Source organism: Phocoena phocoena, chromosome 10 (genome assembly GCF_963924675.1).
Source record: "Phocoena phocoena chromosome 10, mPhoPho1.1, whole genome shotgun sequence".
Taxonomy (NCBI): Eukaryota; Metazoa; Chordata; class Mammalia; order Artiodactyla; family Phocoenidae; genus Phocoena; species Phocoena phocoena.
In genome coordinates, this window is record NC_089228.1 from 36156119 (window position 1) to 36166183 (window position 10065).

At 42.3% G+C, this 10065-nt stretch overlaps 1 protein-coding gene across 1 annotated transcript; it reads right to left on the reverse strand.

The window, feature by feature from the left end:
- Window positions 1-6737: 6737 nt before the first annotated feature.
- On the reverse strand, window positions 6738-9814 carry UQCC5 (ubiquinol-cytochrome c reductase complex assembly factor 5). Its single transcript, XM_065886395.1, has 2 exons — window positions 9634-9814; window positions 6738-6839 (listed from the first exon to the last, which is right to left on the reverse strand). Exons 1-2 carry the CDS (start codon window positions 9782-9784, stop codon window positions 6748-6750), a joined length of 243 nt encoding a protein of 80 aa, XP_065742467.1. The 5' UTR covers window positions 9785-9814; the 3' UTR covers window positions 6738-6747.
- Between the last annotated feature and the right edge of the window lie 251 nt (window positions 9815-10065).

Consider the following 10065-nt stretch of genomic DNA (forward strand, 5'->3'; position numbering starts at 1 on the left):
CCCTAGTTTACATCTTAGAGAGGGGAGTGTACTTGTGTCTGTTTCACGTGCCTAAATATCTTATGCCACTATTGCAAGAACTGTTTCTTCCAGGTAGAGTGAAAGGTTGTTAGTTGGATTGTAGATGTTCGGCAGACATGGCACATTTGCTCTAGTAACTCAGAAATCTGAAGTCAGCACTGTGCACTCTTCTGCAGCTAATGCAGCTCCCGGACGCCTGGAGGGAGAAAGCACTTTTTCTTGTGCTGAGTTAGACATCTATGGTGTCAGTTATTTTTGCAGAACATGTGCACAACCCTGAATTATATTTAGTCTTGGCAGGTAAGTTTAAGGGTACTTTTGATCTTTTTGTAATGAATTCACAATTTATGCCTATACATGTTAGGTGATTTAAAACTTTAAATCTCTACATTGCAAATTATTGAAGTTCATCTTGAAGAAAGTATTGAGGTGTGCTGGAGGTGATTTATTTTTAAACATAACACCTAACCTAACTTAGGGAAGGGAGTGCATTAACCAGATATGGGCTGTGTCAGAAGCATAATTGTAAAAGGCTGGATTGCCTGCATATGCAAGTATGTTTTAGTATTCTTTATTTCCTCATCAGATCTGGCTTTTTTTTTTCTTTTTCTCCTAAGTTTCAGGGTTGTAATTCTCAACCAGAAATTTAAGACTTTATAAAATAATTTTAAAATTCAGCTTGTGCTTTTGAATTTCAGGAGAAGGAAATCATAATTTAAGAAAATGCTCACTAAAAAGACCATTACAGATCCCAAACACTTAGGTTTGATGACCCTGTCTCTCTTATATGACTCTGGAAAAAAACATTTGGAGGCAGTATATAATGCTCAGACAAGTGGAAAGCATCAAACATGGTACAGTATTTCACTCAGCGTTTTTGAAACTTGCTTTATTGTAACAAGGTGGTTGCCATTGTGGTAGAGCTTCCACTGCTGTTTGTAAATTGAGAGTGACTCTCAGAGGATACTTTTTTCTTTTAATCTGGTATGAGTCAATACCTGGATATTTAATTACCATTCTTACTAAATCATGGGGACAGAAGAGTTTAGAATGGAAAAAAGTCTCTTGTATCTAGATACTTTAATTACAGGAGGTCCTTATAACTTAATTGCCTATAAGTCAACCACTGGATCTCAATTTGCATCAAGTATTTTAAACAGTTCTGAATTTTAAAAAATGTTTTGCAGTACTATGTCAGTACCTTATTGTTAAACTGAATCAGATAAAGAAATCTTCAGTTCTTGGTTATTTGGGCCATTGAATCATCATGGACTGTATAATACAATCAGATTATTTTATTTCTAGACATCCTTGAATTACACCAAAGAACCTGAAATTTAATTTTGGTTAAGTTATTTATTTATTTCATGCACCCGTCTTATTTCCCTTTTTAAGGTCTGGAAGAGACTTCTTTGGGAAGACTCTAAAAACTCTTCACTGTGGTCTATGTGGGGCATTAGAAGCCAGAGCACTCCTCCTCCAGGCTCCTTCTCAGTGTCTGGAGGTGCTGTAGGAACCATAGATCCAGCTAGGGGCTTCCCTAAGGCAGTGCAGAGCCGGGCCAGGGGGCCATTAGGCAGGCCCTAATTACCTTTAAAAAAAAAAAAAGCTCTATGTATTTATTTTAGAATCATGTCTTTCTGTATATTAACTTGGAGAATGTCAATTAATATTTTAGGATATAAGATTTGAGGTCAGCCATCTTCCAAAAAAGAAAAGAAAAAAAAAAAAAAAAAAAAGCCCTGACTTTAAAAGGTACATGTGAACTATACATCTTTTTTTTCCATGAGTTTTAGGAACTGTAGTGATATGGCTTAGAAAGTATAATGGCCTAAATGTTTTCAAAATGTAAGTTCATGTGGAAAAGAATTTTGTTTATGTGCGGAAAAAGACCTATAGGTTTAAAATAGTATGTCAGCCAACTGATTTAAAAGGCCTTGAATTACTTTGTTTTTGAACCCACCCTTTTCTTCCTATGAGGAAGAATTAAGAGGGGACTCTTCTTTGTGTAAAATCTCCAAATTGGTGTTGTTGATTTTTGAACTTAAACATTTTCAGACTTGATTAAAACTTGGTTTATTCTAATTTCTGTATCAAAAGAGGTTTAAGTGATAACTAGTCTTATAATATGTATGTATCATATCTTTGTTCATCTAAAGCTTTTTAATCCAAATAAAAATGGAGTTTGCAAAGTGATTTGGATTAACCAGGTTTGGTTGTTTTGTTAAAGCTGTGTCAGATGTTAGTTTCAAGTAGGTTTAATTTCTGCAGGCCTTGATTTTATGTTGACAGGGATATGGCTGCCAATTTAAAGGAAGAGAGCTCCTTGGGTAGAGGCAAAAGTCAGTGTCCAGACACTGATCCAAGGCTTAGGCTGCATTAACACAGAAGCTGAATGTAGTCACACTGCAGCCTGACATGCCCATGCCAAGCCTCTCAGACTGGCAGTCAAGGATTCCTAACATGTCTTCAGCATGGGCAGAAATGCAGGTTGAAGTTAAAATTGCAGAGGGAGTTGTTACTGATGATGGAAGGTAAGGCAAGCATGTCCTGTATCATAAATCAGTGTAATCCATTTCAAATAGCTGTGTGTGGCCAGAAGAGAGAAGTGGCCCGGGTATGTTTTTATCATGCTTATAATCTCTTAAAACATGACAACACTTTTAATAGAAGGTGTTGGTAAAATCAACCAACTGTTTTCCTCTAATATCACTTTGCAAATCCCTGTGGTTCTGTTCTCCTAAGAGTTTAGGGCTGTACTTCCATGTCTGCTCATAAACATATTTTGAATGATCGTTGACGTATAGTTAAACATTCCAGCTGAACACTCTGAGCAATAGTGCTAAGTATTACTCTGTTCCTTTTGCATTTGGAAGTGTGCGAGGTCAGCTGAATGAAAGTTCATACCTGAACAAATTAATAGACTATTTCTATCCCCCAGATAGATGTGGAATGCACGTCTTGTGGATTATACACAAAAATGTGTCAAGAAATTCCAAATTTAATACACGTGTGTGAAAACTAAGAACTGATGCTGCTTTACTAGCAGAGAAGTTGTTTTGGAAAACACCATGGTCCAAGTGTATATTTTTTTTAAGAGAAGTAACTCAGTGTGAGAGATCCAAACTTCTAAAAGAGATTAATTTGATTGAGTTATAACTTCAGAGATGTAGGCAAGATTTCCAAAAGAGGACTACTAGATGAACAAAGATAGCCCTTCCTTATTGAGTATTTACTCTGTGCTTAGGTATTGGGTTGGCCAAAAAGTTCCTTGAGTTTTTAAGTAAAAATAAAAGACATTTTTCATTTTCACCAAAACTTTATTGAACAACATATTCACATTCTGCCATTTTTCAGGCAACTTCATAATTCCATCTTCCCAAAACTTTTTATCTTTTTGAGCAAAGAACTGTTCCAGGTGCCTTTTACAGTCTTCCAGAGAATTGGCATTTTTTCCATGAAGAGAATTTTGTAAAGACCGAAATAAATGGAAATACGCAGGTGCAATATCTGGTGAATACGACGGATGAATTAGAATTTCCCAGCCAAGCTGTAACAGTTTTTTGCCTGGTCATTGAAACGTGCGGTCTTGCGTCATCCTAATGGAAGATGATGCGTTTTCTGTTGACTAATTCCGGATGCTTTTCGTCGAGTGCTGCTTTCAGTTGGTCTAACTGGGAGCAGTACTTGGTGGAATTAATCGTTTTGTTTTCTGGAAGGAGCTCATAATAGAGGACTCCCTCCCAATCCCACCGTGTATACAACATCACCTTCTTTGGATGAAGACCGGCCTTTGGTTGGTTGGTGGTGGTTCATTTAGCTTGCCCCACGATCTCTTCTGTTCCACATTATAGTACAGTATCCACTTTTCATCGCCTGTCACAATTTGTTTCAAAAATAGAATGTTCTCGCTACGTTTAAGTAGAGAATTGCATGCGGAAATACAGTCAAGAAGGCTTTTTCCACTTAAATTATGGAACCCAAACATCAAAGCAGTTAACCAAGCGGTGATTTTCAATGCTTGATTTGGATATTTTTGAGTATGTCGGCTCTCTCACGCATGGTATAACGTTGATTGTTCTCAGTGTCTCGATTTGATCACTATCAACTTCAGTAGGTCTACCTGACCGTGGAGCATTGTCCAGCGGGAAATCTCCAGCACAAAACTTCACTAACCGCTTTTGACATGTTCGATCAGTCACAGCACCTTCTCCATACACTGCACAAATCTTTTTATGTGTTTCAGTTGCGTTTTTTACCTTCCTTGAAATAATAAAGCACAGGGACTTCCCTGGTGGCGCAGTGGTTGGGAACCCACCTGCCAATGCAGGGGACACAGGTTCTATTCCTGCTCCGGGAAGATCCCACATGCCTCGGGGCAACTAAGCCCGTGCACCACAACTACTGAGCCTGTGCTCTAGAGCCCATGAGCCACAACTAACTGAAGCCCATGCGCCTAGAGCCCGTGCTCTGCAACAAGAGAAGCCACTGCAAGGAGAAGCCCTCACATTGCAACGAAGAGTAGCCCCCACTGTCCACAGCTAGAGAGAGCCCACGCGCAGCAACAAAGACCCAACGCAGCCAAAAATAAATAAAATTTATATTTAAAAAAATAAAGCATAATACGCGGAAAATGTTGCTTCCATCTTCAGTATTAAAATGGCTGCACAAAAATTCACCAATTTTGATTTTTTTTTTTAATGCACGCTGATATGAGACCTGTCACAATACAGTCTAGCAAAATTGTTTCGAATGAAGTTAAAGACAGCTAAGCGCTACTAGAGCCATCTTACGGGAAAAACCGAATGAACTTTTTGGTCAACCCAGTACTTTCCCTATCCATTCAGATGATAAAATGAAGCTCCAAAGCCCATGTTCTTTGTCTAACACCCCAGTGGAGGTAGACTTCTAGCAATAAATGCTAATTAGATTTTTGTCATTCTGAAGTATTGTGGTTTTTGAAATGCAAGTTATTAAATTGTTTGCCTTGTAGTTCACAGTAGGGGGCACTGCAGTTCTGTAAGCAGCATATGAGAGCATTGCTGTTTAAATTATTTAAGTTCCCTTAAATAATCCTAGTGTCTGATAAGTGGGATAGAGTTATATTCCTTAGTAGAACTGTTAAAAAAGTGAGGCAAAGTTAAAAAGCTTGCACCTTGGTTAGCAAAAATTAGTTCTGTAGCATCCAAATTAATATGCTTTGAAAGTATCTTCAATTTTAATTGCTTTGCTAGTCTACTTGCCTTGAAGTCAGACATTGTTGTGTTGTCTTCAAAGCTTCATTGTCTTAAATAAATTGGCACTCCAATACATATATTTTAGAAAGATGAAAACTCTAGGGAAGTTTAGCACAAACTTCAGACTAGAGATTCTCCCTGGGATGGAGGCAGCAGGATAGGCCAGGGAAGGAAACCACAGCAGACAACAGAAGTTAGCTGATGGTTTTATTAGCATTTACAACTATTCTTTGTAAAAGGTATGTATGTTACATATGCTCTTTACATAGGTACAAAATATTAAACTTCTAAAACAGGTTGGAGGAACAAATGGGAGTTAAGGCCACAATTTAAATTCATCATGCAGCAGTCTAGTCACTAAAAGTAACTATGAGGTTTAGGGTCACCAGGAATGCCTGAGGTAACAAAAGCGCACATGAGAACTACCTTCCTCTCCCTGGTGCTGTTGGTCATCACTGGTCTTCATACTCAAGCCACCTCTGAGCAGTGACTCATTAGTGCTTTAATGAGATCTGAGTAGTCAGTGGCTCCTTAATTATACTGGATTGGTTCTAACATAAATGGACTGACTTAAATTAGAAAAAAAAAAATCCCTTAGAACAATTTGTGGCAGATATCATTAACTTGAGGATACCCTGTGGCCTTAAGCATCTGCTGCTTTATTCATGAGCAATAGTTAGAAACTATTTTGAAACTTAGTCTTCTTTAATATGTATATATTTTCTTGTTTGAAAAGATGTTGGATATGGTTATCCAAACATGGAAAGATGCCTTTGCTTTTTCTACCAACTGATCCAAACTTATTCTGGGTCAGATTGGAAAATCTCTCCCTATAGACTGAGCCTCTGATTTAGCTCAAGTCTGTGGTTGCTTTATGCTGTGAAGATTCACTTTCTTTGGGAACGAGCAGTGTCTTTATCTTTAGCAGCTGGATGAAAGCAACATCTTCATCTCAGAGGGGAGTGAAACGTGTTGCTCCCCAGTCCTCATGGAGGTCCAGCCCTTGTATGTTAGTGGAGCCAAGCAAGGAAAGGGGTTGTCTGTGTTCACAAGAGCACTTAACATGAATAACGTATGGTCACATTCTAACAAAATGTTTACAAATTATTATTGCATAATAATCCTTGTTTAAATGATCCTACAGTAGATAACTTTTATTCATAGTAAGTCTGAATTCTGCAAAAAACCAAATAAGGTTATCCCTTGTTGCCTAAAACAAAGGACTTCACAAACAATTCAGGCTACACTGAAAAGCATCCTGATTGATCCTTGAATTGTTTAGAAATATTTCATGGACTAGATTCAATGGGTAGGTGTGTTTTAGTAGGAAATAATTTTCCCACAAGTGCTGTCCATCAGTGACTTGGGAAGTATTCAAGCCGAGACAGGAAAACTATAAAAGTTCTTTGTAAAGGCAGTTCTATGTAAGAACAAGAGACCCGAAAAGTACATCTTTAAAGGAGTTGAAACCAGTAGTAAAGTTTCATATTCACTTTATTGACTGCTGAAGTTCAGTCTCTGATGCATCTTCCAGCCTTCTCTGATACTGCCTTTCTGAGGCTTTTCTACGGTAGACATCGTCTGTATCAAACAAAGATTTTATTTAGATTTTCAAGAGACTAAGGAATTAAAAATACATATATCTGAGTAATTTAACCAATAGTCTATATCTGTCACCTGAATATCAACATTAAGGCTTAACTCAATGCCAGAATAAACTTAAAACAAGATTTGATTTAAATGAGCACTATGTTAAAGGAGCTCTCAATATCAATAGCAGGGTCAGAGTCAGTGTCTTCAAAGATAGTGTCATGTCCCAGCACAGCCCTTAGCAATTTCACTTCTCTCTGAAATCATCCTTCTTAACTGGCCCTGCAGAGGCACTTCTGGCCCTATAGCTCTCTGCTGCTCCCTCTGCCACACCCAGGAACTGAGGGCTGGGAGATGAGGGCAGTCTCCTTGTTCTCAGCTGCTGCTTTTCCAGACTACTACTGATTCTCCACCTTCTTCCTCTGGGTCCTATGCCATTTGCCACCATCTTCTCTGCACTGGCACCTGCTGTCCATCACTCCCCTTCAGTCTATGAAAATGCTGGCATCTAGCTCAGGTTCCTTGACCCTGTCCTGTGCCATCTTCCCAGGCAACACCACCCCCAACAGAGATGAAGCACCAGCCCCCTTCATCTTCCTTACTTCTCAACTTCTACGATCTGCTTGCAGTGTTCCTCTGAAGCAATAAGTTCATTCTGCTCTGACGACAACCTCTACTACCTTTCTGTCCTTGGACCTTCACCAACTTCCTCAGGCCCTTGTCCTCTCTTCCTGCCCAGATCAGCTGAAATTCCCTCTCATCAATATCAACTTCTTGATATACCTTCAAAACCCAAACTACAGATTAATCCAACTTACTTCTCCATGGCTCATTCTGCTTGCTTTGCACTGTGGGCCTAACTGTTGCATCTAACTGGGTCCACTGTGATGCCTGGCAGTCCTGTTTCTTCAGCCATGGCCCTGACCCTACTTTACCCACCCCGAAATGGCCGTGAACTTTCTTCGCAGAGAAAAGTCATCAGTAAAGAACTCTTCCAGCTGACTTCCAAGGGCTACTCCTTGCCCTGCTCTGGTCCCATCCTCTCCCACCTTCTCAAGGGCCAAGGTATCTCCAGCCTCCCTCCACCCTCTCTTTCCTGATCAGTATTTGCATATTTCAAGTCTCTCCTGGTAGGGGAGAGGGGGCTTACCTCCCATTCACTTAGTTGAACTTCCTGAACCTCCTGTCTTATGTGATAACAAGCCCTTCATGTTTCCCTTCTTGCCTCTCTGGTCACTCTCGGTCACCCTCAAAATGTTGGGGTTTAAACTCTGACTTTCATCACAATCAGCTTGTGAATGACCCACAAACCTAGATCTGAGGCCCAGATCTGCCTTCTGAGCTTCAGTTCTGTATAACCATCTCCCCCCTCAGCACGTCCAAAATGGAGCCCAGGACTGTCCTGCCTGTGTTCCCCCTGCCCCAGCTGCCCTACCAGAAGCTGCCACTCCTCATTTCCTGAGTCCAGTCAATCACCAAGCCCTTGTCAGTACTACCTCTGGGGTGTCTCTCAACTCCGCCCACTTCTTGGCATCTCACCCTAGTCCAGGCCACCATCTCAAATCTGGACAACCACACAGCCTAAGTGTTCCTGTCAATCCGCCCTCCACAAGAAAGCATTCTCCACATATGTTCACCAACTGCGGCTTAAAACTCTTCAGCCCTTTGGGATACACTGTTGGTTTTTCAGTCCCTTTGTGGCCCTGCCCAGGCACCTTTCTAACCACGTCATCCCTTACTCTGCTCACCTGCTTCAGTCCCTGAAACACAGCAGCATACTTTCACACCAAGGCCCCAAGGTTTGCTCTTACCACTGGCAGAAGACACTTTCAAGTCCATAAACGTTTCCCTCATCTGGCTGACACCTACTCAATCTTTGGACCCTACCTGACATGGTAACTCCTCCAGGAAGCCTTCCTTGCACCACCTAGTCCAATTCAGGTGCCCCACCCAGGACTCCCATGCTCCCCCAACTTTCCCCCCACAGCAGTGATCACACTTAATAGTAACTGTATGATCTGTCTCTCCCATTAGTGCTCTTCTGGTGTGGGGGCCATCCACCTTATATCCTCTCATCAGTGCTCATTAAATATGAAGGAATGGGTGAACACAGTAGGATTAAATATCTTTAGAAAGCACTTTTTTTTAAAAAATGAGGGTTGGTGATTCACAAGTGATTGTGTTTCTGGAGAGGGAGAAAGCAGAAAGGGCCTAGGGGTTAGGGAAGTCTTCCTGGAAGAGGAACTAGCCTTTCCAGGCTAGTGCTCAGCAAAGCAATGCCAGACACACTTTTTGTAGTGCTGGGCATTGGTACCAATGACTCTGGCCAGTAAAGACAGTAGTATTTAGCTAAGCCGGGCCAACCAAGTTCCCTCTAGGGTTTGGACTGGCCAGTTAGGAACTTCCATGAATCCTCAAGATCCCACCCGCCTCTAGGTGCTGTGAGAAGTCTATTCCTTAGGCCCGAAAAGTGTCACCGGCATGGCCGAAGGGCAGGCTTGAAAGGAGGGCGTCCTGAGTGGAGTCACGTGCCCTCCTCTCAAAGTGCAGGGAAGGTCTCAAGATCGGATACCAATGTGCCTTTGTCGCCCCGCTTACAGGAGAGCCCAGGCGGATCTCCACCGCCCAACGAAGGGAACCGCACTCGCCCTTCTGACCGGGGTAAAAGCACCTCAGCGCTGAGCGGAATGAGAGGTCTACAAGCTGAGAACAGCCCCCAGGAAAACGGCTCCCTCGCCGCCTCCCGCCTGCCTGAAATGAAACAGAGGCTGCTGCACCCACTTACAGAAGGTCTCCTGGCCCACGCGCACTTTAATCATGATCCACTCCATCGTTCCTCCCAGGACAAAAAAGAAGGGCAGGAACCTGTAGACGCCGAGTCGCTGCTTCCCGGGCACCCGCTGCAGAACCCGCCTCACCTGGGCCCTGGAAAACATGCCGGACCGCTGTCGTTGAGAAGGATACGGCGGAACGAAGAGCGACGGGAGCTGTCCCAGTTCCTGGACTGGAGCTCCCGGATGAAGCCGAAGCCGAAGCCGAAGCCGAAGCCGTCCTGCCCGTCCTTGCTGAGTCCGGCGGCCAGGAGGCCGTGCGATCCCGGCCCTGGGCCACTTCCAAGGAGGTGAGGAGCGGAACGGGTAAGGAGCCCCGCTGAGCTCGGGACCCAGAATGTGGAGCGGCTCCACCAATCTGAGTGCGGTGGGCTGCGTGGGTCCGC